General features: G+C 34.1%; 2 protein-coding genes across 3 annotated transcripts in view; one reads left to right on the top strand and one right to left on the bottom strand.

The window, feature by feature from the left end:
* Positions 1 to 24870, top strand: part of LOC115881432 (transcription factor AP-4) — a 291153-nt gene extending 266283 nt beyond the window's left edge. The window contains exons 3-8 of one of the 2 annotated variants that reach the window (XM_030898916.1): positions 15468 to 15654; positions 17162 to 17337; positions 19039 to 19257; positions 21311 to 21455; positions 22704 to 22891; positions 24262 to 24870. In XM_030898916.1, the coding sequence (XP_030754776.1) occupies positions 15468 to 15654; positions 17162 to 17337; positions 19039 to 19257; positions 21311 to 21455; positions 22704 to 22891; positions 24262 to 24270 (924 nt within the window). In that variant the 3' untranslated portion in view covers positions 24271 to 24870. Of the gene's footprint in view, positions 1 to 15467; positions 15661 to 17161; positions 17338 to 19038; positions 19258 to 21310; positions 21456 to 22703; positions 22892 to 24261 lie in introns of both variants that reach the window. The other variant, XM_030898908.1, reaches the window with a different exon arrangement.
* LOC115881424 (tigger transposable element-derived protein 4-like) lies at positions 8563 to 14704 on the bottom strand. Its single transcript, XM_030898897.1, has 3 exons — positions 14573 to 14704; positions 12774 to 13453; positions 8563 to 9632 (listed from the first exon to the last, which is right to left on the bottom strand). Exons 2-3 carry the CDS (start codon positions 13441 to 13443, stop codon positions 8812 to 8814), a joined length of 1491 nt encoding a protein of 496 aa, XP_030754757.1. The 5' UTR covers positions 13444 to 13453; positions 14573 to 14704; the 3' UTR covers positions 8563 to 8811.
* Positions 24871 to 27533: the final 2663 nt, after the last annotated feature.

The raw sequence follows: 27533 nt of genomic DNA, 5'->3' as shown, positions 1-27533 counted from the left end.
TTCTTACATTTGTACCAGCTCTGTTAACATTTTGCTGATATTTATTTATTCTTTCACCTCTGAATTAAATCTATTATACCTTTTTCAAAAGATACAAATTTTTAAAGTAAAACTTAATTGTACAATAAAAAATATGGAACTGATACGGAACGGAAGCTTACGTATAGCGTCAATACAATAAAAAATACGGAAGGGATATGGAATGGAAACGGAAGGTATAGTGAGAATCAGCCTTTAACTGGACATGTTCGATATCAACTTCTGAACTTAAAACGATCTCTACTAGAGTAATATGCATTTTCAATGACAGTACTAACATAACAAAAAAATTACACCGCTATTTCATAGGTATGTTGATGAGGGCCAAACAATACTTTGTTTTTCCTCTTATATGATTTATAGGAAGAGGACTTTAACTAAAACACAAAAATATAGTTTAAAAGCAAGTAAAGCTTTCTTTATGCTCCAAGTATCTCGAACATTTCATAAGATAAAGCATTTTTTTGTTTATTTTAGACATGCTCAAGCTGCACGTGTTATTATGTTTATGTTTTTTTTTGGATACGGATTTTGATTCGCCAATGGAATCGCTCTGTATCAGCGGTTATATTATGGTGAAACAATACGCGCCTGCCAGGGCCCCCATTCTCCAACCATACAAAGTGTATGCGTAACGTTCCACGAATTCGGCCGCATACACAACATTATTACGAACAACAGCTGATTTGGCGGCGACCGACGGCGTCAAGTTGGCGCCGATCGGCGACGCCAATTCGCCGCCACGTTGCCAACGCCGCCTCGGTGCCAAGGTCAGGCATGTTTTGTGCGATTGTATGCCGGCGCTGTGCCGGTTGAGGTAAGTACTGGGATGCGGGTCAATTATTGCGATTATTGTACAGGCAAAGTTTAAAAATTAGTGCACGGTTGTTCCTGGATTTACTTTCAATATGTACAAAATGCACTACAATAATTCATTCTGAATAATTCTTTAAAATATCAAAAATTATAAAATATCTTTATTCGTTTGGCCTTGTCAGTCTGTCTTCAGGTGGCACCCTTTACCAACCCACAGAGATCTGCATTTTCAACTGAATATGCAACTGAATGCACAAGTTTCCATTGCACTCTGTGCCAATATATTATACAAAGAAGCCAAAGCAGTAATGATATATAAAACAAACTCAGAGTTCTCAACTGGCAAAAGAGTACGACAGGAAGACCATTGGGACATATCCCCAAAGCTGGATGTTTCTAGAAGAAGTAAACTAGAAAAACTAGTTTTTAACTAGAAGGAAATCTTCCGTCAACCATCTAATATTTGCTGATGACATAGCTAAATCCTAATAGCCAATAGTCCTGAAGAACTACAAACATAAATTAACGAACTAAATACAGCCAGCAGTAAAGTAGGTCTCAAAATGAAATTAATAAAAACTAAAGTAATGAATAACGAACTAATAGACAGAAAAGATATTCTAATAATTAACACAAAACTGGAAATAGTAGAAGAATACATATATTTAGGAAAACTAATACACAGTTCGGGATCTCTACTACCAGAAAGCAACCGAAGAATTAAGTTAGCATGGAGTACTTATGGAAGAAACTCAAAGCAGAAAGCATTGACCAATGTGTAAAAAGTGATGAGTTATGCATGCGAAACCTGGACACTTTAAACGGATATCATAAAGAAACTGCAGGTTTCACAACACTGATTGGAATGAAATATGCTGGGAATAACCAAGAGAGACTGTAAAAGAATAGAGTGGATTCGCGACAAAAGACTCAGGTAATAGATGTCATCCACAGAGTCAAATCCCTCAAGTTGTATTGGGCAGGACACCTAGCAACAAAGACGAATAACAGATGGACCACAAAAATTACAGCATGGAATCCTAATAAAAGCACCAAACTTGAGATGGGATCATGCTATTAGAAAATTAGCAGGGATAACTTGAGCCCGCATACCCAACAATAGACAACAATGGGCCCAAATACAAAGAGAGTATCTAAATATTTGAGGGAGGCTATACCATAATTGGAAATGGTTGAAGTTCCTAGCTGAATCGAAACGAATTTGTTACTATTTCCTTATATCTAAGGAAACCGTTGCACAGACCGGCATCAAGGCTTCAATTTCTACGCGACCGACCAATTGCAACCTGTCCCGCGCCTCTCTTTTCTCCTGGTCCCTCCGGCCCCTCGCTCCACTGCGTCCCTCGAATTTTTCTTTCCTACGTTGCCTGGCAACCGGTCGACAGCTCGGCACTCGGCAGAAGTTGAATGCGCGCATAGCGACCTTAGTTCCGGATTCCACCGTCGACGGCGTGGGGTAGCAGCACTTACCGAGCGCTCGTAGTTTCGTTGCCTAGGTTATTTCGCGGCGTTGCCGATGTTAACGCCGTTTCAGCGTTGTTCAGGATTGTTACAAGGGGTTTACCTAAAGTTCCTTTATGTGTAGGTACAAATAATTCGTTTGGGTATTAAATTATGAGTGTTAAACAGCTAAAATAAATTATTTTAGTAAATAATTTAGGACAATTCGCGGTGATATATTTTTTTATTGTAAAAGAGGAAGGAGTATATAAAAAAATTAAGGAAACCGTGAATGGTCTTGATATGGCTGATTTCAATTCCAGTTTGTCAATAGCATTCTATTTGTTTAGCACCAATGGTATAATCGCTACCGGGTAACTGGCTATCAATCGACACGAAGATGCAAAAATAAGTTTTTGTTGCTTTGGTTCAACCTTTATTTTCGTGACTCTCCAGTTTCCAGTTTTTTTAATTGTAATGCAAATTTGATTGCTTGAATATCTTGATTTTTAAACTGAATGTTTCAAGTTAATTTTTTTAATCAGCTGTATCGATCAACTCTGATCGTAATTTCCGGTTAGTAAGTTAATAGCTGCTATAGAAATCAAAGCAAATTTGATTGATAGCATTCACTAGTAAAATTTTGTTTCAAAATTAGTTACTGAAGTTTTACTGGTGTAGTGTTAACAAATCAATGAATGTGAGCGTTTACTAGTAATTGTCAACATTGACTGTTTTCTAGCTTTTATTGTAACCATATACCATATAGATAGACACTTTCCTACTGTTAAGCATTAACAGTTCCTTTATACACTCAGACCCCAAAAAAAAACGCAAGGGAAAATTTTTTGGTCTAGTTTAAAATGTTATCTATATCTTTTTTATTTTTAGATCTATTTCCTTGATTTTTTTAGCAAACTGTATGTAAATGTATGAACGTTAATTCGTAAACTCAGTTTATTATAAACTTTAGTATTTGACTTATTATACAGGGTTAATCGATGAGTTGTTTTTTACCCTATCTTTAAAACACCCTGGGCAATAATTTCGTGAGCAAATTTTCCTAAAATATTATTTTTCGGTCAGAACCATGTCTCCTGAATATTTTGTTTTTTGACTCATGTCAACACATGCCTTGGTTAATTTTTGAGAGCAAAATGAACTTGCCACAAACATTTTTAATTTTTTTCAATTGTCGTTACTTTTTGATGTTATTCTTCATATTGATCGAGGTGGCTTTGGTGATTATTGTTGTGTACGATTGAATATGGTTCTTAGTGTCGAAGATTGTGCAAAAGTGTTTGATCTTGTTCAAGATGACCGAAATTGTGAATATTCGCTTGGTCCTTGAAGAAGAATGGGAAGAAATACCACAATATATTTGCAGCTTCATTAACAGGATGAACCGATATCTACATACAGTTATAGCCGGGAGAGGCTCTAAAAGTATTAGAGTATTTTTTACAAGTTTTTATTTGTTTGTACACATTATTGTTACAGTTATTTTTTCTAGTATCCTTAGTTCTGTTAGTGTTACTAGTATTTATTAACACCAAGCCTGTATCGTTACTTTTTAAAGTTTTTTTAAATTTTAATATAGAGTTCTAATCAGTGTCCATATGATATTACGACAAAGGTCACCAAATCCAAATACTAAACTATCTAATATAGTTTTGATTTCAGTCCAGTTCTTGTATTTTTAATAATTTTTTTAAGAAAGGTTGTCAAATATTTTTTTTTTATTTTTACTCTGAAACTATCGAAATATATTTACTCATATCTTAGGATTATGTAAAGTGATCTGAAAGGAAACCAAAAATGCAATAATATACAGGGTGTTCCTTTTAAAAAAAATCATCCGGATTCACTCACACTTTTTTGAGCCGCCCTATAGAAGTTAAAATATTTTCCCGAAATACATCCTAGTACATACTTTAAGTTTGCACTTAACAAAATTCCCAAGTTTTTTATTCTAGGAGCTACAGTACAGATGCCTGACGCACTATTGCCGGACCCTGTATATACAACGTGATTTATATGCATTTTTGCGCGCTAGCTGGTTTTATTTATTCAAAATTATTAACTGATTTTTTTTTAATTTAAATATAAAAGAAGAAATCCTGATTAAGAAAAGAACATGAATTTTGTCCACTCTGTTCAGAACTGTTTTGACCAGGACGGTTAAAACCTGGTTAAAACACTGTTTTAAACCGCTATTCCCAAAACTTGCCAACCCTGGTTGTTTGCAAATACAAATACCACTTGCTATTTCATTGCATAAACTCGAACTGTAACTTTATTTTTAAAAGGAATTTTATCAAACAACGACACCACCAGCATATCAACTAAACTATTTGAATTCGATTATAACAATAATCGGTTAAGAATGAAACGGCGTTGTGTAGGCAGGGCGCAGAGTCCGCGCCGTGTAAGTGGCCTTTTAAATCTGGCATTTTTCATTAAAGAAATGCGATGCAAAAAACCGACAACGCCGATTACTACTACGTTCTATTTTTAGAACCAAACGACCGCCGATCGCAAGTGAATCGCCTACGACGACGCACCGACTTTTTTTTCTCTCTTTCTATCTCGTTTTCTGTTTGTTGCTATTCGACGTTTACGTTTGGCGTAACAAGACAAGGACAGACGTAGCAGCAATAGTAGCGGTATAGTGTAAGGTTACTACTCTTTTCGCGGTGGATACGCGACGCTTCAAATTTGTAGAATTGAAATTTGCAGAGGCCGCGCTGGGGACAGATTCCAACTTATTTCGAATGATCAAATTCATAGGACAGACGTAACACAATCAGGAGATACTGCCTGCTTACCTAGAAGTAGAGATGAGCAAAACTGCGATTCTCCAATTGCAATTGAAACCGCGATTGCGATTTTTAAATCGCAGCGACTGTAACCTGCGATTGCGATTTTAATATTTACCAAACCAAATTATTTGTAAAAAAATGCTTTTTCTAAATATGCCAATGAGCCACCCTCGTTGCATTTGAACAAATTGAGATATGATTAAAAATACGATTTGGACATCTTTTAACTGGCCTGGACAAGACGCGAAAAACAGTAGACGATCAAATCTATTTTGCCAAGGCATCTTGATTAAAATTAATGTTTTTAACACAGCCTATGTGACATTATTATATGACATTCTAGATTAAAATTTAAAATACGATTTTTTTAAGCGAAAATGTCAAAAGTTGACATATGATATGCCATTCTATTCAGAGTGTCATTTTCTATCTAATAAAGTAAAAAAATACCGAGGGAGTTATTTAAAAATTAAAAGTTGTAATGATTTCCGGTGAAACAGGAAGTGACTAAAAACAATTGAATACGTCAATCAGCCCTAATTTATGTCATGTACTAACATACCAAATCTCGTTTTTTTATCAGAAAAAAAAAAGTTATAGGGGTGAACCACTCTTGAGAAACTCCCGGTATATTATGATAGTGGCTCTAGAAAAATAATACTTTCTCTATAAATAAATAATACCAGAGAAAAAAATCATTCACAGTTTACTATAAAATGTGCTTCAATAGACCCCAAAATTACATTCGCAACAATATCGTAGATAAAACTTGCAGATAGAAATCACGGTCCCAGTTTACAGAATCGCAGATCGCAACAAAATCGCAAATCGCCAAATAATCGCAAATCGCCGCAAAATCGCAACTATAGTAATATTGGTTGTCTAAATTGAAATTCAGAAATAGTAGAAATCGCAATCGCAGTTTCCTATGAGAGCCAATCGCACGTTGCGATTGCGATTTTAAAATCCCAGCGATTGAATCGCAGTTTGTTGCTCATCTCTACCTAGGAGATTCTTAAACAGGACAGAGACAGGCGAAAAATTTTATAGTAGAAACATTCGCCAAAATTCACGGGAAACCTGATAAGCAAAGAGAGGAAGACTGTCAAAGCTGAGTATTAACAGAGCATTGTAAGCCTACTTGATGGGATTGACAGATGAAGTAATGCGCAGGTTTTGTGCCAATTTGAAGAAGAAACGACAGAACACAATTTATGTCAGTGAGACACCCTGGCAAATGTCGATTCTTTGTACTAGGCAATGATAGGCCATTGACAAAGAGCTGGAGGAGGGTCTTTTGGTTGGTAGGCAATTTTTTCCGTATTATATCAAACTCGCTGCTAGATACCGGCCAAAGCTTCAGTGGGTCTACTAACAGGGCATTGTAAGCTGAATAGGCATTTAAAGCTAATGGGATTGACAGACGATATGCAGGTTCTGTCAGTCTGCATGGCAAATGTGCGGTTCTCGGTAATAGACAATGATAGAACATTGCCAGAGAACTACCTGGAGGGTTCAGTCTCCAAGTTTTGAAAATGATAGGACTGGAAATGTAACCTAAGGATCAGAAGTGGACCAAAATAGATCTGGACAGGTCGCAGTGGATCAGGCCGATAGCCACCTCGAAAAATCTCATCTAGATACGAGTGTAGTCTTTAAAGATGTTTCCCTTCTCACTCAAGAAAGTTGGATAAGTCCGACTTATTCTGCTGTTGGATTGTAAGTCGCAATAAGTTTGAATAATCTCCCACTAGTAATGGTTGTCTAGGCAGCAGCAGCAGCGGTACGAATTATTCCTTCCTACGTTTATCTAGCGATCATCTGTTGGGTCTGCACCGCAGGGCGAGAGGGGGGAGAGACACAGGAATGCCAGGAATGTCGATTGGTCAGGGATTGACGGAATGCGCGGCGTTTGCGTCGTCGCTTGCCGCAGGAAAGCGGCTGCCCGCGTCCTGCGGATACTGCGAGCGCTACGAGATGACGGTCGTTTAAAAGGCAGATGGCAGATGTTTAGACACCGCAGAATTGTAAAGTCGATAGATCGGCAGTTACGTGCTCGATCTTGATTGGAAGAATTTGTACAATTTATTGTATAAACTGTTTGTTGTTTTGTACCGTGGAGAAAGTTTTACAATAAATTAACAGTATTGTACAGGGTGTCCCATTTTAGTTGAAATTATACAGTATCTCCGTTATTAGTAAAAATAGGAGGAAGCGGTTTGCACAAACCTCTACCACTTTTTTGTCAAACGAAAGATGCTGTAAACAAAATTTTCCTTAGTCTTTTCGAAAATTTTGCCATTTGGGACAGCCCCCGTATCTCCGTTATTGTGGATGATATCAGTAAGGTGAAAACTCATTCTTGTAGAACTTTTTACGTTAAATACAGTGGCGTAGTCTGTTCTTCTACGAAAAGAATATTTTTGAAAATATGAACTAAAGTTATGTTTTTTTCAAATGGAACACCCTATATATTTATAAATCATATGATCCGTCTTGCTATGAGCTTCTCAAAAATATATCACTCTATATTTATTTTCACTATTTACTGCTATACCGGGTGCGTCTTAAAAATGGCTCACCCCCTATAACTTTTTTATTTTTTCAGTAAAAAAACGAGATTTGGTATGTTAGTATATGACATAAATTAGGATGACATAATTTAGGAGACTCATTCATTTTTTTCGGTCACTTCCTGTTTCACCGGAAATTACTACTACTTTTGATTTTTAAATGACACCCTCGGTATTTTTTTACTCTGTTCGATAGAAAATGACATTCTGAATAGAATGACATATCATATGTCAACTTTGATATAAGTATTGCAGTAAATAGTGAAAATAAATATAGAGTGATATGTATTTTTGAGAAGCTTATGGCAAACCAGATCATATAATTTATAAATATACAGGGTGTTCAATTTAAGAAAACATAACTTTAGTTCATATCGTTAAAAATATTCTTTTCGTAGAATAACAGACTACGCCACTGTATTCTACGTAAAAAGTTCTACAATAAACAGTTTTCACCTTCTCGATACCTTTAACGATACCTTAAATTTTCAAAAAGACTCTGTAGCTCAGAAACGAAGAGGGCTATGAAAATTTTGTTTACGACATCTTTCGTTTGACAAAAAAGTGGGACAGGTTTGTGTAAAGCGTACCCTTCTATCTTCAGGAATAACGGAGATACCGTATTATTTCAGCTAAAATGGGACACCCTATACACATAGGAATATAGTCATTACACTGAAAAATTAAATTATTCTATTTAGGTACGTAATTATTTGATGTTTTCAAGTATGTAAATAAATATTGATATTTTTTCATTTTTCTGATGTATTAATTTTGTTTTAGTAACACTTGTGTGGGACAAATAATTATTATAAGTTTTTTTATTGGAATAACAGTTATTTAATTCAAATAAACAATTATTTAGCCTATAAAAGTCTGTATGTAATACCTCACATATCTTCACATGCTTGAAATACACACATATATTTTTATTTTAAATCCAAACATAAAACAAACCAACTTCTATTTTCTATTTCTTTTTATAAAATAACATTTAAATTTAGATAATAATAGATTAATAAACAAAATTCATACTTAACACAATAAGTACTGAATTTGATTCAACATGATTTGAAAGAAACATCACCATTAAAGTTTTATCAGTTAACAAATAAATTAGCAATTTTCTTTTGGGTATCACTATCTTTAATGTATCTGTTCTGTAACGATTCTTGAATTTCGTTTAAATTTGTAACTATTAAATCATCATTATCACTTTGCAGAAAATACTGCCTTAGCTTGTAGAGACTGAGCAAAGCTTCCTGGGTCGTCACCACATTTTTGTTTGTTTCTTCATTATCAGTTTCTATTTCTTCTTCTTTTATAGATTCACTTTCATCATTCTCCTGTCTAGTTACCAAAGCACTGTCAACACTAGCATACTCTTCAAATTGGTTATGTTCCAATGATCCCGTTACATTTAACCACTCGACCAGGAAACTGTTATCGAAGTCCGTGAACATCTGTTCGGTGTCATTTTCGAATAAGCCAGCACTCCAAAATGAATTACTAATAATTTCTGGACAAAACTTCTTCCAAGCTACACTCAGTATATTTATGGCTTCCGGAGGAGTGATGGTTGTACTGATGTTATTCTCTTGATACTCCACGACTTTTAATAGCATGTACTTCCTGTACAGTTGCCTGAAGCTGGAAATGATGCCTTGGTGCAGTGGTTGTAAGGTGGAAATCATACCTGGAGAGAAATAATGAAGTTTTATGTTTCGTAATTTGACTTGTGGGTGGGCTAGGCTGTTCGTAACCAGGAATAATACTTTTTTGTTCTTCTTTATCAGTTCACTGTCCCATTTTTTCAGGTAGTCTTCAAAAATAGTTGGAGTCATCCAAGCTTTTTTATCGTCATAGTAATCGATAGGTAGTCGTTGAATGTGTTTTAAATGGTCTGGATTTACATTCTTTCCTGTAACAAAATTTTTTGATAGTTACATAACAATTTTGTAAAATTACATTATCTTGTGAGACTATGCAAAAATCTTAGATTTTTCAAATTCGCTTATTAAAGATCCATATTATTTTTGTAAATTTACGTTCACATTTTTTCAGTGTAAGTATGACAGTTTTGTTCTAAAACTGAATGATGTCATTCCGTTCAAGTAAAACGTCCGTTTTTCTCTTCTGGACACAATATTTTACTTGAAAGGTTTTCACTGAACAAGTAAAGCTTGATTTTCATGCATCCGTTGTCCGACGATACGATGATACGATGTTAATTTTATTGGCTGAATTTAAAGACTTTGATTGGTTAGAAAATTACGCAGTTTTTAAATTTATTGCATTTTCATGCCTCCGTTCATTAGATATACGATTTGCTTGTGATTGGTGTCATTTTATATTTTCATTTACATAACGATTTCGCTGTTTTACTGGTAGTCTAAGAGATACCAACGTTTTCGGGAGAGAATTTTAAGAAAGCTGGTTCTTTATAATATGTTTTGCTATGCTCTCCTGAATGGAGTGCGGACCGTCTGGCTGCCGGTAGACGTTGCGTTTACTACTGCGCATCACAAATTCGCCCTGTATTTCAGGATCTAAGGAGGCTAGGACAAACATATGTGTAGCATATTTAGTTTCATAAAAAAGTACCAAAGTAATGTGAAAATCGCATCATTGTATCGCTACTCATAAATAACAAATCCCACAAACCATACGAAAATACCCTGTACAGATGTGATGCGCAGTAGTGAACCGCTGTAGCCTACCGACAGCTAGACGGCCCGCACTTTGGTCAGGAGAGCATAGTAAAAGATTTATTAAAGAACCAGCTTTTTTAAAATTCTTGTTTTCTTGATGTTGCTAGCTCTTTGTACTATTATATTTTTATTAAGGTTAGATTAAATTTTTCTACGAAAACGCTATGCCCAATCAGAGCGCCGTCGGACCATCGCACAGTGTTTCCATCACATGGGATAATGGGACAAAAACCATTACGTTCTCGAAATTCGACTGAAATTTGGTATCTGGGGGTTTTCGAGGTCGGGGATCACGAATTTGAGGTCAAAATTGAGTTCTTGAATTTCTGGATAGAGTATTTTCCAGATTTTTTAGAAAAATATTGAAATAAAGCAGGGGGAATTTGTTTTTTGTCAAGATTTAATTTGATAGGGATCGATTTTACCCCTTCAATAAACTTCTGGATACTTAGGAAAATCTGGATACTTTTAGTTTTCCAGAAATTAAAAAAAAGATACTTTTAAAATCCAGTTAAAATTTTTCATGAGTGTTACTTTACTTGGATGTAAAAGTTAATTTCATCTATGACATTTTTAAAAACTCTGGAAAAGTTGAGTAACAATAATTTATAGTTGTTGACCTGGAATGGTTTTAAGTTTTTAATGTCTTCCTCTAGATTTAAAAATGTTTTTATTTTCAAAATAATCATGTGTTCTTTGTCCTTTGAACTACTTAATAGCCACTCTTCAAGTAATATATTTTTGGGTATCTCATAGAAGACATCTAAAAAATTTAATAACTAACAAGGGGGCAGATTGGGGCAAAACCAAAAAGTTGCATAACAAAGAACACTCGTGGAGGTAGTATATTACGAAAATTCATGGAGGACATACGAGGACATTAAATAAAAAACAGAAATTAAGAATATGCAAATAAAAATTTTTAAAATTTTGTTACCAGCAATTACGTAAAACCGGCGGAATAAAATACATACCTGTATAACTACAATCCATAGTTAGGCACTGTAACTAAATATTTAATAAATGCAGAAAAAATAAAGTTGATCTGCTGTATTCACAAATCTTAATGTACTGACCAAAACCAAATTATTTTTCTTATCAGTTCTAAGCAATGATTCCTTATTATTAGCATTGGAATTTGAAATATTCGGCTTATTTTTAATAACTTCGACTATCTTCGATAAAATTTAATGGATGTTGTTTATTAAAACCAAAGTTTTTATTTTACATTTTGTCCACTGGGCGCAACACTGTAGCATCGTATCAACGAATAACGGACGCATGACGTAAGTTTAAGACGTAAGGTAAAAGGTTATGCGTAGACCAGTATATACATTAATTTAGATTCACTTTTATGCCAGCACCTTACATTTTCAGCTAAAATGCAATGCGACTGAAATATCTACTTCAGGTTGCATTAGAAATTGCAGCCTTCGCTTCAACAGATTAGTGCATTTGCAAATGCAGCGCCAGCATATCTACGAATTTTCTAATTTTCAAAGCAATAATTTTAAACGGCTTATGGAGTAGGCAGCGAATTCAAGGAAGCATAAATTAGTATTTGAAATGCATTCGAGAACTGGGAAGAGAGTTTTTGATATTGGATTTGTGGGATTTACATACAACTGTATCGAGAGTCTTTGGAATATTTCATAATTTTTATTAGTTAATTATTTATTGATATATAAGCGATACCAAATAAATTTTTAGTTACGTCATCGAGGGCGTGATTATTAAATTCATTGTTGCCAACCATGGAAATATTCGGCACCGGCCTGACTAACTGGAATTTAAATTTCCCGTTGACGATTCAAGTGGTAGCTCTGCTGTAAAAAATGTCAAGTTGTCACATTTATTTATTTCCTGACATTTTGATTCGTTTTGACACTTTAGTTTTATATTTACGTGAGTTTTTGGTTTCAGTGAACGGTGCTGTGATACTTTAAAATTGTTAAAAGTTTAAAATTGTTTACTTAAAACTTAAGTTTAAAATTGTTTACTAGCAGACCTTTCAGCTGAACATATCCTATAGTGATATTTGATTTCTTAATAGTTAAGGCAAATTTTCATCTTTAGTGACTTATCAGTCACTGATATATGATATTTTCGTCGTTTTTGGTAACTGGATGAAATTTTGTAGACATTGTATGTTTACGAGATCAACGTAAGATGTCAAGAATGTATTCAACTAGCAAAATGAACCGTGTGAATAGAAGCGCCATTTTCCGTCTTTCAGTAAGACTGAATTAGGTTGCTTCAGTGAGTCCCACAGATGAGAACCCGCCTTAACGCTAAGGTAGGTTAGGAGAGCTGCCCGGATTAGGTGTTAAAATAAAATCAACTTTACTTACCTATAACTAATAACCTTCTTTTCTCATTCCCTGCAGCATTAACGCATAGCAGAACTGTAAGACGGTCTTCAGCAAGTTCACCAGCAGCACAAGTTTGGTTTCTGTATTCCTCAGCATTCTCTGGCATGACTTTATAAAACAAGCCCATTTCTTCTGCACTGAATATGTTATCTTTAGTGTAATTCCCACTAATATTCGGCCATACATCCGTAAGCCAATCGTCACTGGTTGATTGATCATTACTTTCATTTTCTTCCTCTTTTTTCTCATTTTCATCTTCTGTTTTTTTACACATCCCGTGTCGTTTCTTGAATCGGTCCAGCCATCCGTTACTGCAGTTGAATTCGTCACCGATCATCCTGCCAAATTCTTCGGCTTTGCTTTGTAACATGGGCCCGTTGACGGCTAACCCATCTGCTGTTTGCTGCAGGTACCACTTGTACAGTAGTTCGTCGACTTGCGGGTGCTTCGACGTTCTCATTTTTTTCTGGTGGCCGCTCACGAAGCTGTCGTTTCTGATCTTGTGCCTGCTCTGCCAGATGCAGCTCACGGTCGAACTGTTGAGGTTGAGGCTGCGGCAGACGGATCTTTGGGAACGGCCGTTCTCTATGTCCTCGATGATGGCCAGTTTTTCGGCAATGGTAAAGGAGCGTTTTTTCGTTTTCACCATGATGCCAAATCTAGAATAAGGTATTTTCTAATTATTCTCTGTCTCTAACAAATATCGTTTCTTTATTTATGAACAAAAAATGAATGAATTCATTTTTATGAACAAAAAAGAATGAAACAGCAAACGTTCTAGCTAGAAAAGGAGCGAACACTCCACTAACTGGAGCAGAACCGTTCTGCTTCCCATGTGGAAACCAACTTAAAGCGGAATTCAAGAACCTTGAAGACTCCATTTGGAACCTGGAATGAAAATCCTCCCATGGTCTAAGACTAAGACACTCGAAGGAATTTCTCGGAATTTACGACCGAGAAAATCAAAGATTTTCCTTGTTTTAAATAACAGCAATCTTCGGATTGTCACGGGGTTTTTAAAAGACTCTGTCGCATCAACGAACACCTCAGTAGATTGAAGCTAAGAAACAACGGCGAATTCAGACAGATTCTGTAAGGAAAATGGAGAAACACTAGAACTCCTTATCAATGAGTGCGCCAAGACGACAACCATTCGTATCATAAACTTTGGTACGACTGATATCGAGTTGGAGAACTAGCCTCTGTGAAGCCGTCTCAAATACTGGCTTTTGTCAAAGCCTTGAGACTGTATGATGAGTTATAACTCAAGAAAGGGGGACACACAATAAATCTGTAAGGTCGCGGCGATTAACTCCCCTCCCACACATTCTACATCTCACTATTAGTGTAATTCCTATTTTTTTAACAATCTTTCTGTTTTTATTAGAATCCTAAAACTGCACATTGACGTTGTCAAATCTTGAAAATCAAATTACAAATTAAAAATAAACGTTTTTTTGCACTCTGCATCTACTTGTTGGGTCAAAACCTTACAACGCCTACATTTAAAATGTTTATTACCTCCGGTAGGTAAGCTTGCAGGTATCGCAATAAAAGTCCCTTAAACCCCAGTATTTATGTAAACAGACGAATTTGGTATTTTGGTATTAGCGATATTCAGAAGATGAAACTACAAGAAGTTGTTAAAGACATTATTTATAGCCAATTATTAACGAATTAAAAATTTAAAATAACGAATAAATACCTTACATACCAAATAATTCAAGAATATGTACCGAAATATGCCTAAAAAAATAACGTGTTTGATGGTAACTTACCCAACGTTAAAACTTTAAACGATGTGAAAACTTTATGATATAAACGAGGACTACCAACTATCAATTGGCGGCGATATTTTTACAGTTACAATCCGGTTATAACGAGCGAGCGAAACGAGACGCCAGGTGACTATTCAGAATTCGTTATAAGCGAGAGTTGGTGCTTGTGGATTTATCGACCGCGTGCGTTGTTGCCAGCGCGCGTATTTTTCCGGTTTTTATCGTTGTAAAAGTCAGTGATACATCGAAAAATGGTACCTAATGCAAGGTGACGTAAGGCTTTACATAGCGGGTGATTTTTAGAAGTGGTTCGCTCCTGTAACGTTTTCATTTTTTTAGATAAATCAACGAGATTTGGTATATTAATATACAGGGTGGTCCGAATTGTATTCCGAAAACTTCGGCAACATATTCTGCAAATAAAAAAAAAGTAAAAAAGTGCGTATAAATGTATGTCTTAAAATGCTTTAGTTTCGGAGATACAGGGTGTAGAAGTTTCATTTTTATTTCGATTTTTTCCAAATAATTTCTGAAGTAACGTCAATATTTGGATGAAAATTGGTGTCTGGGGTTTTTTGGACATGAGAAATTTGATTTTGATGTCAATATGATTCCTATTTGTAGGAGGCGTCACCTACATGTGTTTTAACTGTTTTGAAGAGTAATAACTTTTCGTCCGTACCTGTAAAACTACTGTTACTACTACTCTTGGTAAAAAACGCATATCTCATTTTTTTTTCAAATGGAACAAGGGTGGCTTATTAGCATATTTGGAAAAATCATTTTTTTACTAATAACTTGTTACCACACACTTGATATTTCGAGTCAAATTTTTACATTTATTGTCGTTGCATTGTAATAAACGTGTAATATTAACACTATTCTTTTGTTTCAGGCTGCCATTCTCCAACAGACAGCGGAATACATTTACTCTTTGGAGCAGGAAAAAACAAGACTTTTATCGCAAAACTGCCAGCTGAAGCGTCTGGTTGGCCAGCACGAAGGTGGCGAACTACCTCCAAAGAAGCGCATGAAGACGGAATTGATTATTCCTACGATTTCAGCGGAATCAGCCGATGAAGGTACGGGTAAGAAACAGCATTCTTATTATATTGTTATTTTGAATATAATTTGTAATCTTTTTATTTATAAATATTTTAAAAACCTCTATACAGGGTGGTCCGAACTGTATGTCCTAAAATGCTTAGTTTCGGAGATACAGGTTGTAGAAGTTTCATTTTTATTTCGATTTTTTCCAAATAATTTCTGAAGTAACGTCAATATTTGGAGAAAATTGGTGTCTAGAAGTTTTTTGACATTAGAAATTTGATTTTGATGTCAATATGACTCCTATTTGTAGGGGGCGCCACCTACATGTGCTTTAACTGTTTTGAAGAGTAATAACTTTTTTCCGTACCTGTATAAAACTACTGAGTGAAAAAATATACATTTCTGTATTTTTTTACGTAAAAAATGTCTCTTGGTAAAAATCGCTAGGAGCAACCGTTCTTAAGATATTTAGAAAGGAAGTAGTCAATACATGTGATTATTGGCAAAAAATAAACTGTAAATAAATGTTGAGTAGTGAGTTATTCAACTGAAATGATAAATTTGGTAACTTTTTATTTTTTTAAATTAATCATAAATTTTTCTTCGCAAAAAATGATAATAAAGCAGTTTCTGTTAAACTTTCGACACAAAATCATGTCAAATTTATCAGTCTAATAACTATAATTTAGTCAACATGTTTAATACATGTCAGTGATGAGAGGTATTGATAATTTCGATTCCAAATATGTCGAGAACCATTACTCGTAGCTATTTTAACCAAGAGACCTTTTTTACGTAAAAAAACGTCGCAAATGTATATTTTTTTACTCAGTAGTTTTATACAGGTACGGACAAAAAGTTATTAATCTTCAAACCAGTTAAAAATATGTAGGGGGCGCCCTCTACCAGTAGGAGTCATATTGACATCAAAATCGAATTTCTCATGCCAAAAAACCCCCAGACACCAATTTTCATCCAAATATTGACATTAACTCAGAAATTATTTGGAAAAAATCGAAATAAAAATGAAACTTCTACACTCTGTATCTCCGAAACTAAGCATTTTAGGACATACATTTATACGAACTGCCGAAGTTTCCGGAATACAATTCGGATCACCCTGTATATTAAATTGAAGGTTACAATATTTTACATTACAACAAAGCAAAACAATAGCCATGTCATAAAAATTTACAAATGCATCTCCATCGAAATCAGCTTAATAAGTAGTCAAGTCAAGTTAACTTGCTTTGTTTACATGTGTTTGCCCTACAACCTTGTTGATAGCAAAATGCTTATAAATGTTTGCAAATGTTTATAAACATTTCGCGTGATTGGTGTGTACTCGCCTTAATTTTAACGTCTACGTTACAATACAGAATGTTTTAGTTTTTTTAACACAGACACAATTTAGTTTCATAGTAAATCCACCGTCTAAAGATATTCTAATTAACAATAAGAATTAAAATTAGAATATCTTTAAACTGTTGTAAAACTATATACAGGTACAATGTATAATTTAACGCGGTATTTCTTTAGGTTTGGGATCGATGTCTCCAGAACCAGTGAAGCTTATCACACTTACAGTAAACTCCAATAAAGCAGAATCTCCGAGCGAATTGAAGTTGGCGTTGGAAAGGGAGCGCAACATGAGGGTGCTTCTCGAGGACCAGATCAGGCAGCTCGAGCAACAACTGTTTCAGCACCAACATCAGGTAAGTTGTCATTTTATGACATCCATTGCTACCATACCGGCAGGGTGCAAAAAAATCTATTTTTTTTTATTTTAATCAGATTTTTTTTTATTCTAATCGGATTTTCTTTTATTTTAATCAATTTTCTATTTAAAGTCCTATTCTAAATGGCTAAATCTTTGTAACTCTGCCCGATATTGACAATATCAACATTTCTACGGTGCGTGTCATTTTTCCACATTGGTCACCGATATATTTTATTCTGTAAACTTTGCCGATGCCTGTATTTCCGCAAAACAAATCGGCCGCTTATATCAAAGAGATTTTTTTTGGAAATAGTCATGACTGTCTTAAATCGAGAATAAAATTGGTACCATCTAATTTTCAAAGTGCAAAGTACTTATTGCAGAACAAAATGTCGGTAGAAATTTGGAATGAACTATATAGAAGATAAATTAGGAAAGGCGGAAGTTAGCTTGATCAACATTCAGCTGTTTCGAAAAAGATATCAAACAGTCTTGACTCTAGTTTATCTTTTGACATTGATTAGTCATCGGGAATATAAATATAACCTGATATCAGAAGAAACTAGTTCTGCACTAGAGTTTTGCGATTGAAATGTATTCAAATACCGGATTTCTGGCACTTCACAATTTCAAAATAAATCTCTGTCATTTAGAAGTGTAATGGATTCACACAAAATAACTTCAAAAATCGGTCCAACATTTTAATAGATGAATAGATATTAGGGATATGTGATATATATTATATCTTTTACAATTATTTTTTGATCTGTTAAAGTATTTTTAAACGTTACAACAGCAAGTGTAACTTTGTACTTATTTGATGAATATATATAGGGTATATTTAATATTAGGAATACTTTTTTATAGCTTTATAGGAAAAGTTTTATACTTTGTACAGTTATGTTTCGATTTATCATTAAGTTTTTTTAAATAAGTTGATTATTTTGATTTAAATCCATGATTAAAATAAAAAAATCCGTTAATTTAAATCATTGCGCTCTGCATAGCGGGTAGTGAGTGCATCATCGTTGGAAAAATAGAAATCCATGACATTTGCCTGGTTTTGAATTCTTACTGAACAGTTTTAATTTAAAAATAGATGCAACTTTCCTTAATTTATCTTAAAATCGACTTATCTAAAATTGTTACAAATTTGTCATGCGTATTCAGCATAGATAGACCTTTAAAAACCTTTACGACTTAACTGTAAAATTAACAAAAGAGCCAATATTTGTAGAGTTCAAAAGCTGCATGGGATTTCCTCTGTTTTCATCAACGATGCACCACTCGGTATAATCGCCACAAATAAAGTTCCCAACTTTTTAAAAAAAAATTATAATTTTTATTATGGTGCCTGTTTTGGTACGAGGGAGATTGGTAGACGAGGCACAGCTCTCGTCTACCAATCTCAGGTTGTGGTTCGAATCCTACAGCCGCCATTTCATCAGCCAACTATTTTTATTACAATAGAAATAGTTTGGGTACCTAGGTCGACTCAGCCTTAAACGAGTACTTGGTATTCGCAATCCTGAGATAATAATAGTCAGTTGAAGCGTAGTGCTAGCCACATTACCTTCCTTGTATACCGAACGGCTCTAGCATGACAAGCTATACCTTGCTACTCCCAAGTTAAACGCTATATACGGGAGCTATTATTATTATTATATTTTTATTAATAATTTTATTGGTATTTTAGGCCGCACAAACCCAAATCCAGTTCCTCGCCACGGAAGAAACCGAAGAGATCGGTGGCCTCCAACTAGTGGCCGCCGACACCCTTCCGCCCGTCGGCCACACGCAGACGGTGGTTTGTTCGCCGCCAACGTCCAGGTGTTCCAGCCCCGAGCCCACGGCACTGGTCACGGTAGAGAGGCTACCCAGCGTCCTCGAAGCTGCCATCAAAGCCGAACCTAAGGTAAATTTTTTTCTATACTTGTTCTTCTTTAACAGCCGTTTATCTAAAACACCCTCTACACTATGCCCGAAGCATTTCTCGAAATACTTTCAGAAGAAAACTCAATGCTTTTCTTATGTTGCGGAGAATCTTGGCTTCTCTAGGTCGCAAACCCCGAGACAGATCGAAATCTACCGAGACAAGCCGTGATTGGCTGTTTGTTTTTTATTGTTATTGGAATTGTCTCCCGAAATGTTTCGAAAAACGTTTCGACGAGTTTCGACAAAACTTTTATAATACGCGTCTATATTATTCGTACTATTTCACGAAGTAATCAAGGTCAAACTTTGTGGTGTCTTCAGAAAAATAAGTAAACATGGAGTATGAATAAATCTCATTAGTTTGTAATGCATTGTAATGTAATACCACTATATTAAACTGATATGAAAAATCAAAAACAGTGCGTTTGCGTTTAGAAAACAATTACCTCTAAGAATATTTAGTTTTAATCAATGTATAATAATATTATTAATCACAATATAATATAAAATATTGTGATTGATGTATATTGAATATACAGGGTGGTCCGAACTGTATTCCGGAAACGTCAGCCAGCAGATTCTACAGATAAAAATAAGTAAAAATGTTCCTATAAATGTATGTCCTAAAATGCTTCGTTTCGGAGTTACAGGATGTAGAAGTTTCATTTTTATTTCGATTTTTTCTAAATAATTTCTGAAGCAATGTCAATATTTTTATGAAAATTGGTGTCTGGAAGTTTTTTGACATGAGAAATTTGATTTTGATGTCAATATGACTCCAATTTGTAGGGGGCGCCACCTACATATGTTTTAACTGGTTTGAAGAGTTACAACTTTTCATCCGTACCTGTATAAAACTACTGAGTGAAAAAATGTGAATTTCCGTGATTTTTACGTAAAAAATATCTCTTGGTAAAAATCGCTACGAGCAACCGCGTTCTCAAGATATTTAGAATGGAAATAGTCAATACATGTCATTATTGACAAAAAAATAAACACGTTGAGTAGATAATTATTTTACTGAAATAATAAATTTGAGAAATTTTTATTTTTTTAAATTAATAATAAATTTTTCTGCGAAAAAATGATGCTAAAACAGTTTCTGTTGAACTTTGGACACAAAAACATTCCAAATTTATGATTTCAGTTTGATAACTATTTAGTCAACATGTTTAATTTATGTCAATGATGACAGGTATTGATAATTTTGATTCCAAATATCTCGAGAACGATTTTTACTTTTTTTCCTCTTAGCGATTTTTACCAAGGGACCTTTTTTACGTAAAAAATGTCGTAAATGTGTATTTTTTACTCAGTAATTTTATACAGGTACGGACGAAAATTTATTAGTCTTCAAACCAGTTAAAAAATATGTAGGTGGCGCCCTGTACTATTAGGAGTCATATCGACATTAAAATCAAATTTCGCATGTCAAAAAACTCCCAGACACCAATTTTCATCCAAATATTGACGTTACTTCAGATATTATTTGGAAAAAATCAAAATAAAAATGAAACTTCTACACCCTGTATCTCCGAAACTAAGCATTTTAGGACATGCATTAATACGAACTTTTTTACTTATTTTTATCTGCAGAATAAGCTGCCAAAGTTTCCTGAATACAGTTCGGACCACCCTGTATATTTATTAATAACAATAACTTAATAAACATACAGAATGTGGATAACATAGGAGATGACAACATTGCATTCTCTCGAAACACACATTTCCGGATACTGAACATGCGTCACTCAAAATTTTTTCAATATTTTCCGAAAAATGTCAAGAAAAATATAAAATTTTCAATTTTTTTCGCAAAAAAAACTCATTGGGGCGTTTCTGGGGTCAAACTATATTACCAGTTAAAATACTTATTTTGGGACACCCTGGATAAACTACAAAACTACACTATCTCTAAATATGTTTTTTTTTATAATTATAAACACTGCAAACATAGTAGAGTAATAAATAGTGAATGGTGTTTAATATAATATTCACAATAATATTCACACAATGTTTTTAATTCATTATAGGTGGAAGTGGAAAGGCTACCGTCGCCGAACAATGCGTCAGCTGCCGGAGGTCACGAGGAAATGTCATCTGGAAGAATCTACGCAGTGAGCAATACATCCAGACAGAATCTGGAAACCATCGTAGAAGCTATCCGACATCTAGAAGGTAAACGATTTTAAATTTCAATCTAGTTTAATGTACTATACAACTTAAAATCATTGATATTAGACAGGATATCAGTTATCACTATATTCTTCCTATAGTGGCGTAGCTTTCCGAGATATTAATAAATAAATAAAAAATATATTTTTCAGCTTTTTTTAAAAAATTATTATAAATACGAGAACTGTCCTGAAATCGAAACTACATTAGGTATTTACTGTAGATGGACTGTACTTACTTTGCTATAAATATATCGTAAATCATACATGATGTTTTAAAATTCTACACCAAACTTTCTAAAACATAAAATCAGTTTCTGTTGTTTTTTAATGGAACACCCTGTATATTATTTTTTTATTAGATGGAGAGTTAAAAAATGAACATTCTTTGTATTTACAGTATTTCAAAATTTTTAACGGTTTCGCAGATATACGCAGTATTATTTCATATGGCTCTTTCAACGGTAAAATACGAGGGAAAAATCATTGGGTGGCTTTGATAAAATTTACTGTGGAAAATGCCATATAAAATATAAAACCGCAAATATCTGCGAAACCGTTAAAAATTTTAAAATACTGTAAATACAAAAAAAATGTTCATTTTTTAACTCTCCATCTAATAAAAAAAATATACAGGGTGTTCCATTTAAGAAAAAAAAATCGAAGAAAACTGATGTTATTTATATTTTAGAAAGTTTGGCGTAACATTTTAAACATCCTGTATGATTTATGATTTCCATATTTATCGTAAAGTAGGTAAGTATAGACCATCTAAAGTAAATACCGAATATAGTTTTGATTTTAGGACAGTTCTTGTATTTTTAATATTTTTTTTAGGAAAGTCTGAAAAATATATATTTTTTTTTATTAATATCTATATTAATATCAACTATATTTACTCATATCTTAGGATTATGTAAAGTGGTCTGAAAGGAAGCCAAAAATGTAATAATATACAGGTTATTTCATTTAAAAAGTCATCCACTCACACTTTTTTGAGCCACCCTATGGAAGTTAAAATATTTTTCTGAAATACATCCTCGTACATACTTTAGGTGTGCCCTTAAACAAAATTCTCAATTTTTTATTCTTGGAGCTGCTTATTCTTCTACCCGACGCACTATTGCCGGACCCTGTATATTTGTAGAAAGTATTTAATTGCGTAATCATCTATTGTTTTTCAGATATTTGATACTTTCCTTCTAATAATGTTCTATGGAACAAATTTTAACTTTTGACTTTTATTTTCTAGGCGATCATATGTTTGACGAGCCTGCAGTGGGCGCCTCCGTCACGGTGACCACCACGCCGGCCACTCAGGACGCGCCGCTCGCTCTCACCACACGTACAGTCAGTTCCGATGACACTTACGTCGAATACAGCGCCGCTACTGTGCAGCAACACCAGCAGTCACGACCGGGGGTTATTGTAGTCAAACAGGTAATGTTTCAATTGAAACGCTAACTATGGAGTGTAGAAGTAAGGAGAAATATCTTCGTGCATTAAAAAATGGTCATAAAAAGGGAAGACTTAAGATGGCGCAGCTGTAGCAAAAACCTAAAATTTAAAATATGCGCCGAAAATTTTTAGAACAGAAAATGATTCAAAAGAGATAAATATTTGACGTGAAGGCGCGGGTTTCAAAAAAATACAAATTTTATATCTTTGTCACATGAAATAAATTATCGATTTTTAATCGGCAGCAATAGACTGGGCCTCTAATCTATAAAAATAATTGTTTTATATTCTAAAAAATAAAAACAAAGCTTTTTTGGGTTATGTTACTTTTATTCTCTTATCTATGGTTACTTTTCATTTTTTAAATTTATGCGTCATCAGCACCACTGTGGTCATTTGGTGAACCCTTATTCTTCCCATTTTTGTGACCACTTTTTCAAATAAAGTAGAAAAGATATTTCTACTCATCTCCATACACCCGATAGTGGTAACTCACGTGTAGAATGTATATTTGACTAGGTTTAAAAATAAACAGCTATTATGCAAACTAACTAAAATTGCTGTTATTTTACAAGAATCCGCCGATTTTTGCAAAATAACGGGAAACTAGCAGCTAATTTACAAGCTCTCTGTTTAGTTTGCAAACTATATATTTGTTTTGGGTAATGTCATGATGTTATACTATTGTTTTAATATTTACCATTAATTTTAACAATAGATCATACCAATTGGACTTTTAATCACGTGATAAGATTAAGCTTGATCACAGCGTTCCCAATTGTACATATTTTCTTTTAATCAAAATATATTGGGAAACAAAAATAAATTAATTATAAATATATAAACAATTATTATTTACATCAACAAAACTCACCTTCTTAACAGCACTTAAGGGACATAAATGGCCATTACTACCGCTTTCCCGTTCAAAATATTCTAATAAAGTTGCGATGAGTTTTTTGCAACGGCTATTAAGCTATCTTGAACACTTCGCACTAAAAGAGGTTCTAAAAAGAACAATGTTCGACTGCAAGGTCTACTAGTAAAAAGTTTTAAGTTTAAAGTATCACAACACAATTCATTTAAACCAAAAACTCGCAATACAAAACTAAAGTGTCAAAACGAATGTCAATGTCCGGAAATAAATAAACTAGAGTTTATTTATTTATTTAGACATTGTCATTTTATTGTTATTTATTTGCATATTTTGCCAACAATTTGCCGACTATTTTTTTCCTTCTATAAATAGTAAATAGAAAATATCATTAATCAAATTTGATTAATGATGATTTATTATTATTAACACTTCCTTTTCCAATAACAAGATTTAACATGTTCTCTTTCCTTTTCAGGCATCGTGATCGAATATCATCCGCTTTGCCAAGATGCGCACTTGCCAGGTCCGTAGCACCAGCAAAGCGACCATTGGCGGGGGCCATCTTGCTGTCGAGCGCGACGGATGAGCACAGTGGCGGCGGCGACGGTGGGTGATGCGGCGGCAAGCGTCGACGTTGGAGGGGCAGAAGGGGGGCCCTTCACCCCGAATTGTCAGTGTCAAAGTTGTTTAGTTTCCATGTTCCGTTAAACAACCACACTACTACCGGCACCACCGCAACAACAACCAGTAACAAACAACATCGTCGTTATAAATCTCGAACCGTGAGCCTTAGCAAATTGTTAACAGAGGGCGTTTTTAGCGTTCGACGTTCGAATTACTCTAAAGGCGCCGCTCTACCGACCCCGTTGTCGTTTTGACCGTGTCGTATCCGTCTGTGACTGTCTGACGTAAAAGGGGAATGATGTTTATAATTTAGTTGACGTTTTTAAACAAAAAAAACTGTTCTTTGTGTATGTACGTTTATGTTTATACAAAAGCTAGTTCTAAAATAACCAGTTTTTGATTTTAAAGATTAAAAAAATATTGTATTTTACCTTTTTGGACTTTAACAAAATCTAATGTAATTCCCTATAACAATATATTTTTTATACTATTAGTTTCTTAGTATATAATTTTGTTTTAATAAGTAAAATTTTAGTTAGTAAATCCTAATAATAATATTTTTTCTAATTTTGACATTTAACTTGAAATTTTCCTATTTTCGATTTTAAGTGCTAACGTGCGGTTTAAAGGATGATTTTCATGCATCCGTCATCCGTTGATACGATCATACATCATACGCTACTTTCCACGCGAAAATTTTTAACTCATGTCCGTCAAACAACTTCTTTCACGATAACGGATGTTTTGACAACTGCAATCTAACCTTACTTTTTTGTTGACAAATCTGGGACATTTATCGCTCTCAGGAAGTGGCTGTTCTTTTTCCAGTCAATATATAATTTTACATTTTAAAGAATGGTAAAGAATTAATTATGACTGACATGTAAAACTCACGTAAACCGTTATGGAAATGAAGACAAAAAATGACAATTGGAATTTTATGCTAAATTGTCATTTTATTGCCAAATAATTTTGACCAATCACAAGCGATTCTGTATAAGAATGCAATAAAATTGAAAAATGTGAAATTTTTTTAACCAATCTAAGTGTACGTCCATAGTGCACCGGCTTTTTGCTTCTCACTTTATCGCGGCACACTATATGCGCGTGGTCATAGTGAACCAGTCAGCCAGCTTCAATTGGCTTAAACTGCTTTTACCCGCTTTTACCGGAATGAATTGTTTGATTTGAAACCAATTCAACTCCCACGGTCACCCAAACTTAATCTACCCTGCTCGGCTTATTTCTAAACTTTCAATTAATATTATGCTTCAGCACAATTTAAGCTATTTACTTACAATTATTAAAAAATAATCAATTTACATCCCGTGTAGATCTATATATTTTGAAAATTACAGTATTATTTAAACGGTTTTTTTGTTGGAATTATACTTCAAACGTTTCTTTTTCCATGCGGAAATATTCGTAAATTTTTGTGGGTGAGCTGGGAGTTGTAGATATAATGTATGCTATTTACAAAATTCAAAATGAGACCGATTAATTTTATGAACACCAGTAGTACTTTTTTGTATCAGGTTAATATGAACATTATCATTAGCTAATTAAGACATTATAGATCCCCACGGAATAGCTCCAAAATGCCTAATGGCATTCCCACTTCCTGCAAGTGGTTGTTAATGGCCACTATCTGCTTCAATGGCGCAGGTTCACAAAGCGAGAAGACCTGCCATGAGATAAGCCGGCCACCGGAAAGCGGAAAGCTGGTGCACTATGGACGTACACTAAGTCAAAGTCATCGGATATCGAACGCATGAAAATCTATCTTAAGGGACCCGGGTAATTATTATATTTTATCAGAGATGTGACGTAAACCATGATCTATCGGAAATAAGCATTATTTTCAATACTTTTCTTAAGTTGGTAGTTATTATAAGCATTTGTATGCTCTCTAAAGGTGCGTCCACATTACTCGCGAGCAACCCGAACGAACGTATCATACACGAAAAACATGCTAAGCAGGAGCCGTGCGAGCACACTTGACAGCGATTGGAGGCTTTCGACTTGTTTTCGTCGTTTGTTTTGATGTTCGAACTGCAGGAACGCAATCCCTACACTACAATGTGGACACAGTTGCTTGCGAGCCGAATGATCTTGTACATCAAGACAACATACTAGCGTAAGCAACGCAAACACAATAATATGGACCCACCTTAATAACCTCACATATCTGTACCCTAGAAGCGAACTATGTTAAGTCCAAAATTGGCATATTTGAGATAAATACGTCAAGTTACTTAACTTTTTATGTCTCTCTGTTTTCTGTCTCTTACTTAATAGACTAAATCAGCTTAAGTCACGTAAACGCAGTTTGACTCAAACATCTTTAGGGTAGTTTAGTTTGTTATGTCCACAGGTCCACAGTGACAAAAATTGATTTTGAATATTCTGCTATTATAGGATAGTTAATTTAAATTTAATAAAGATAGATAGTAAATTGGTTCCAAATTGCAACATACATTCCTGTTTTACCATTTCCTCTTAAATATTTTTTTATTATATCAGTAATATACTTTTATTTGGATTTAAAATGGTTTAGCTTTATTCATTTTGGCATAAATAGGGGACTTAATATAAGTTGAGTCCTGTAATTTTTTTTTCTAATATATAAATTATGTTAAGTCTTTGGTATAATTTATTTAAAAAAGTGTTTTACAGTTCATTCAAGTTCAAAATAACTTGTTCATATAGCAAATATTACAATCAAAGGTTTAAAAATACCGAGTAATTAGGAAATAACTTGTAATGTAATTCGTTTTTCTCGAAACTACCTCTTGTGACTTAATATAGTTTGCTTCTGGGTTGTTTCATACATTAATTTTTAATTTATACTTTTTAAAATCTTTTTCTTATTCAGGAATTTAATTTTTATTTAAAAAAATAAGATATATCGTTCTCATTTTACGCCAGATTTCACAGAGTGATATTTAGAGGAATCCACCTGATTAACTAAAAAAAGTATTTAATGATAAAACAAAACAGAAAAAATATGTTTATCAACAGGTTTTTTAAACTAATGCTGCTGTTTTTTCTCCTTACATTCCACATATTCGTTTTTGAAACTTCTTAATATACAGGGTGATTCTGTTAAATCTACATAAAACT

The sequence above is a fragment of the Sitophilus oryzae genome, unplaced genomic scaffold, assembly GCF_002938485.1.
Source record: "Sitophilus oryzae breed Bouriz unplaced genomic scaffold, Soryzae_2.0 scaffold_1110_pilon_pilon, whole genome shotgun sequence".
Lineage (NCBI taxonomy): Eukaryota > Metazoa > Arthropoda > Insecta > Coleoptera > Curculionidae > Sitophilus > Sitophilus oryzae.
The sequence above is the reverse complement of the archived record's forward strand: the minus strand, read 5'-3'. Positions and strand labels throughout refer to the sequence as shown.

Coding starts and splice junctions, on each gene's coding strand:
- LOC115881424 (XM_030898897.1), bottom strand. CDS start 13,443: ATGGTGAAAACGAAAAAACGCTCCTTTACCATTGCCGAAAAACTGGCC. Junction 9,633..12,773: donor AAGAAGGTTATTAGTTATAG/GTAAGTAAAGTT, acceptor ATTTTGTTACAG/GAAAGAATGTAAATCCAGAC.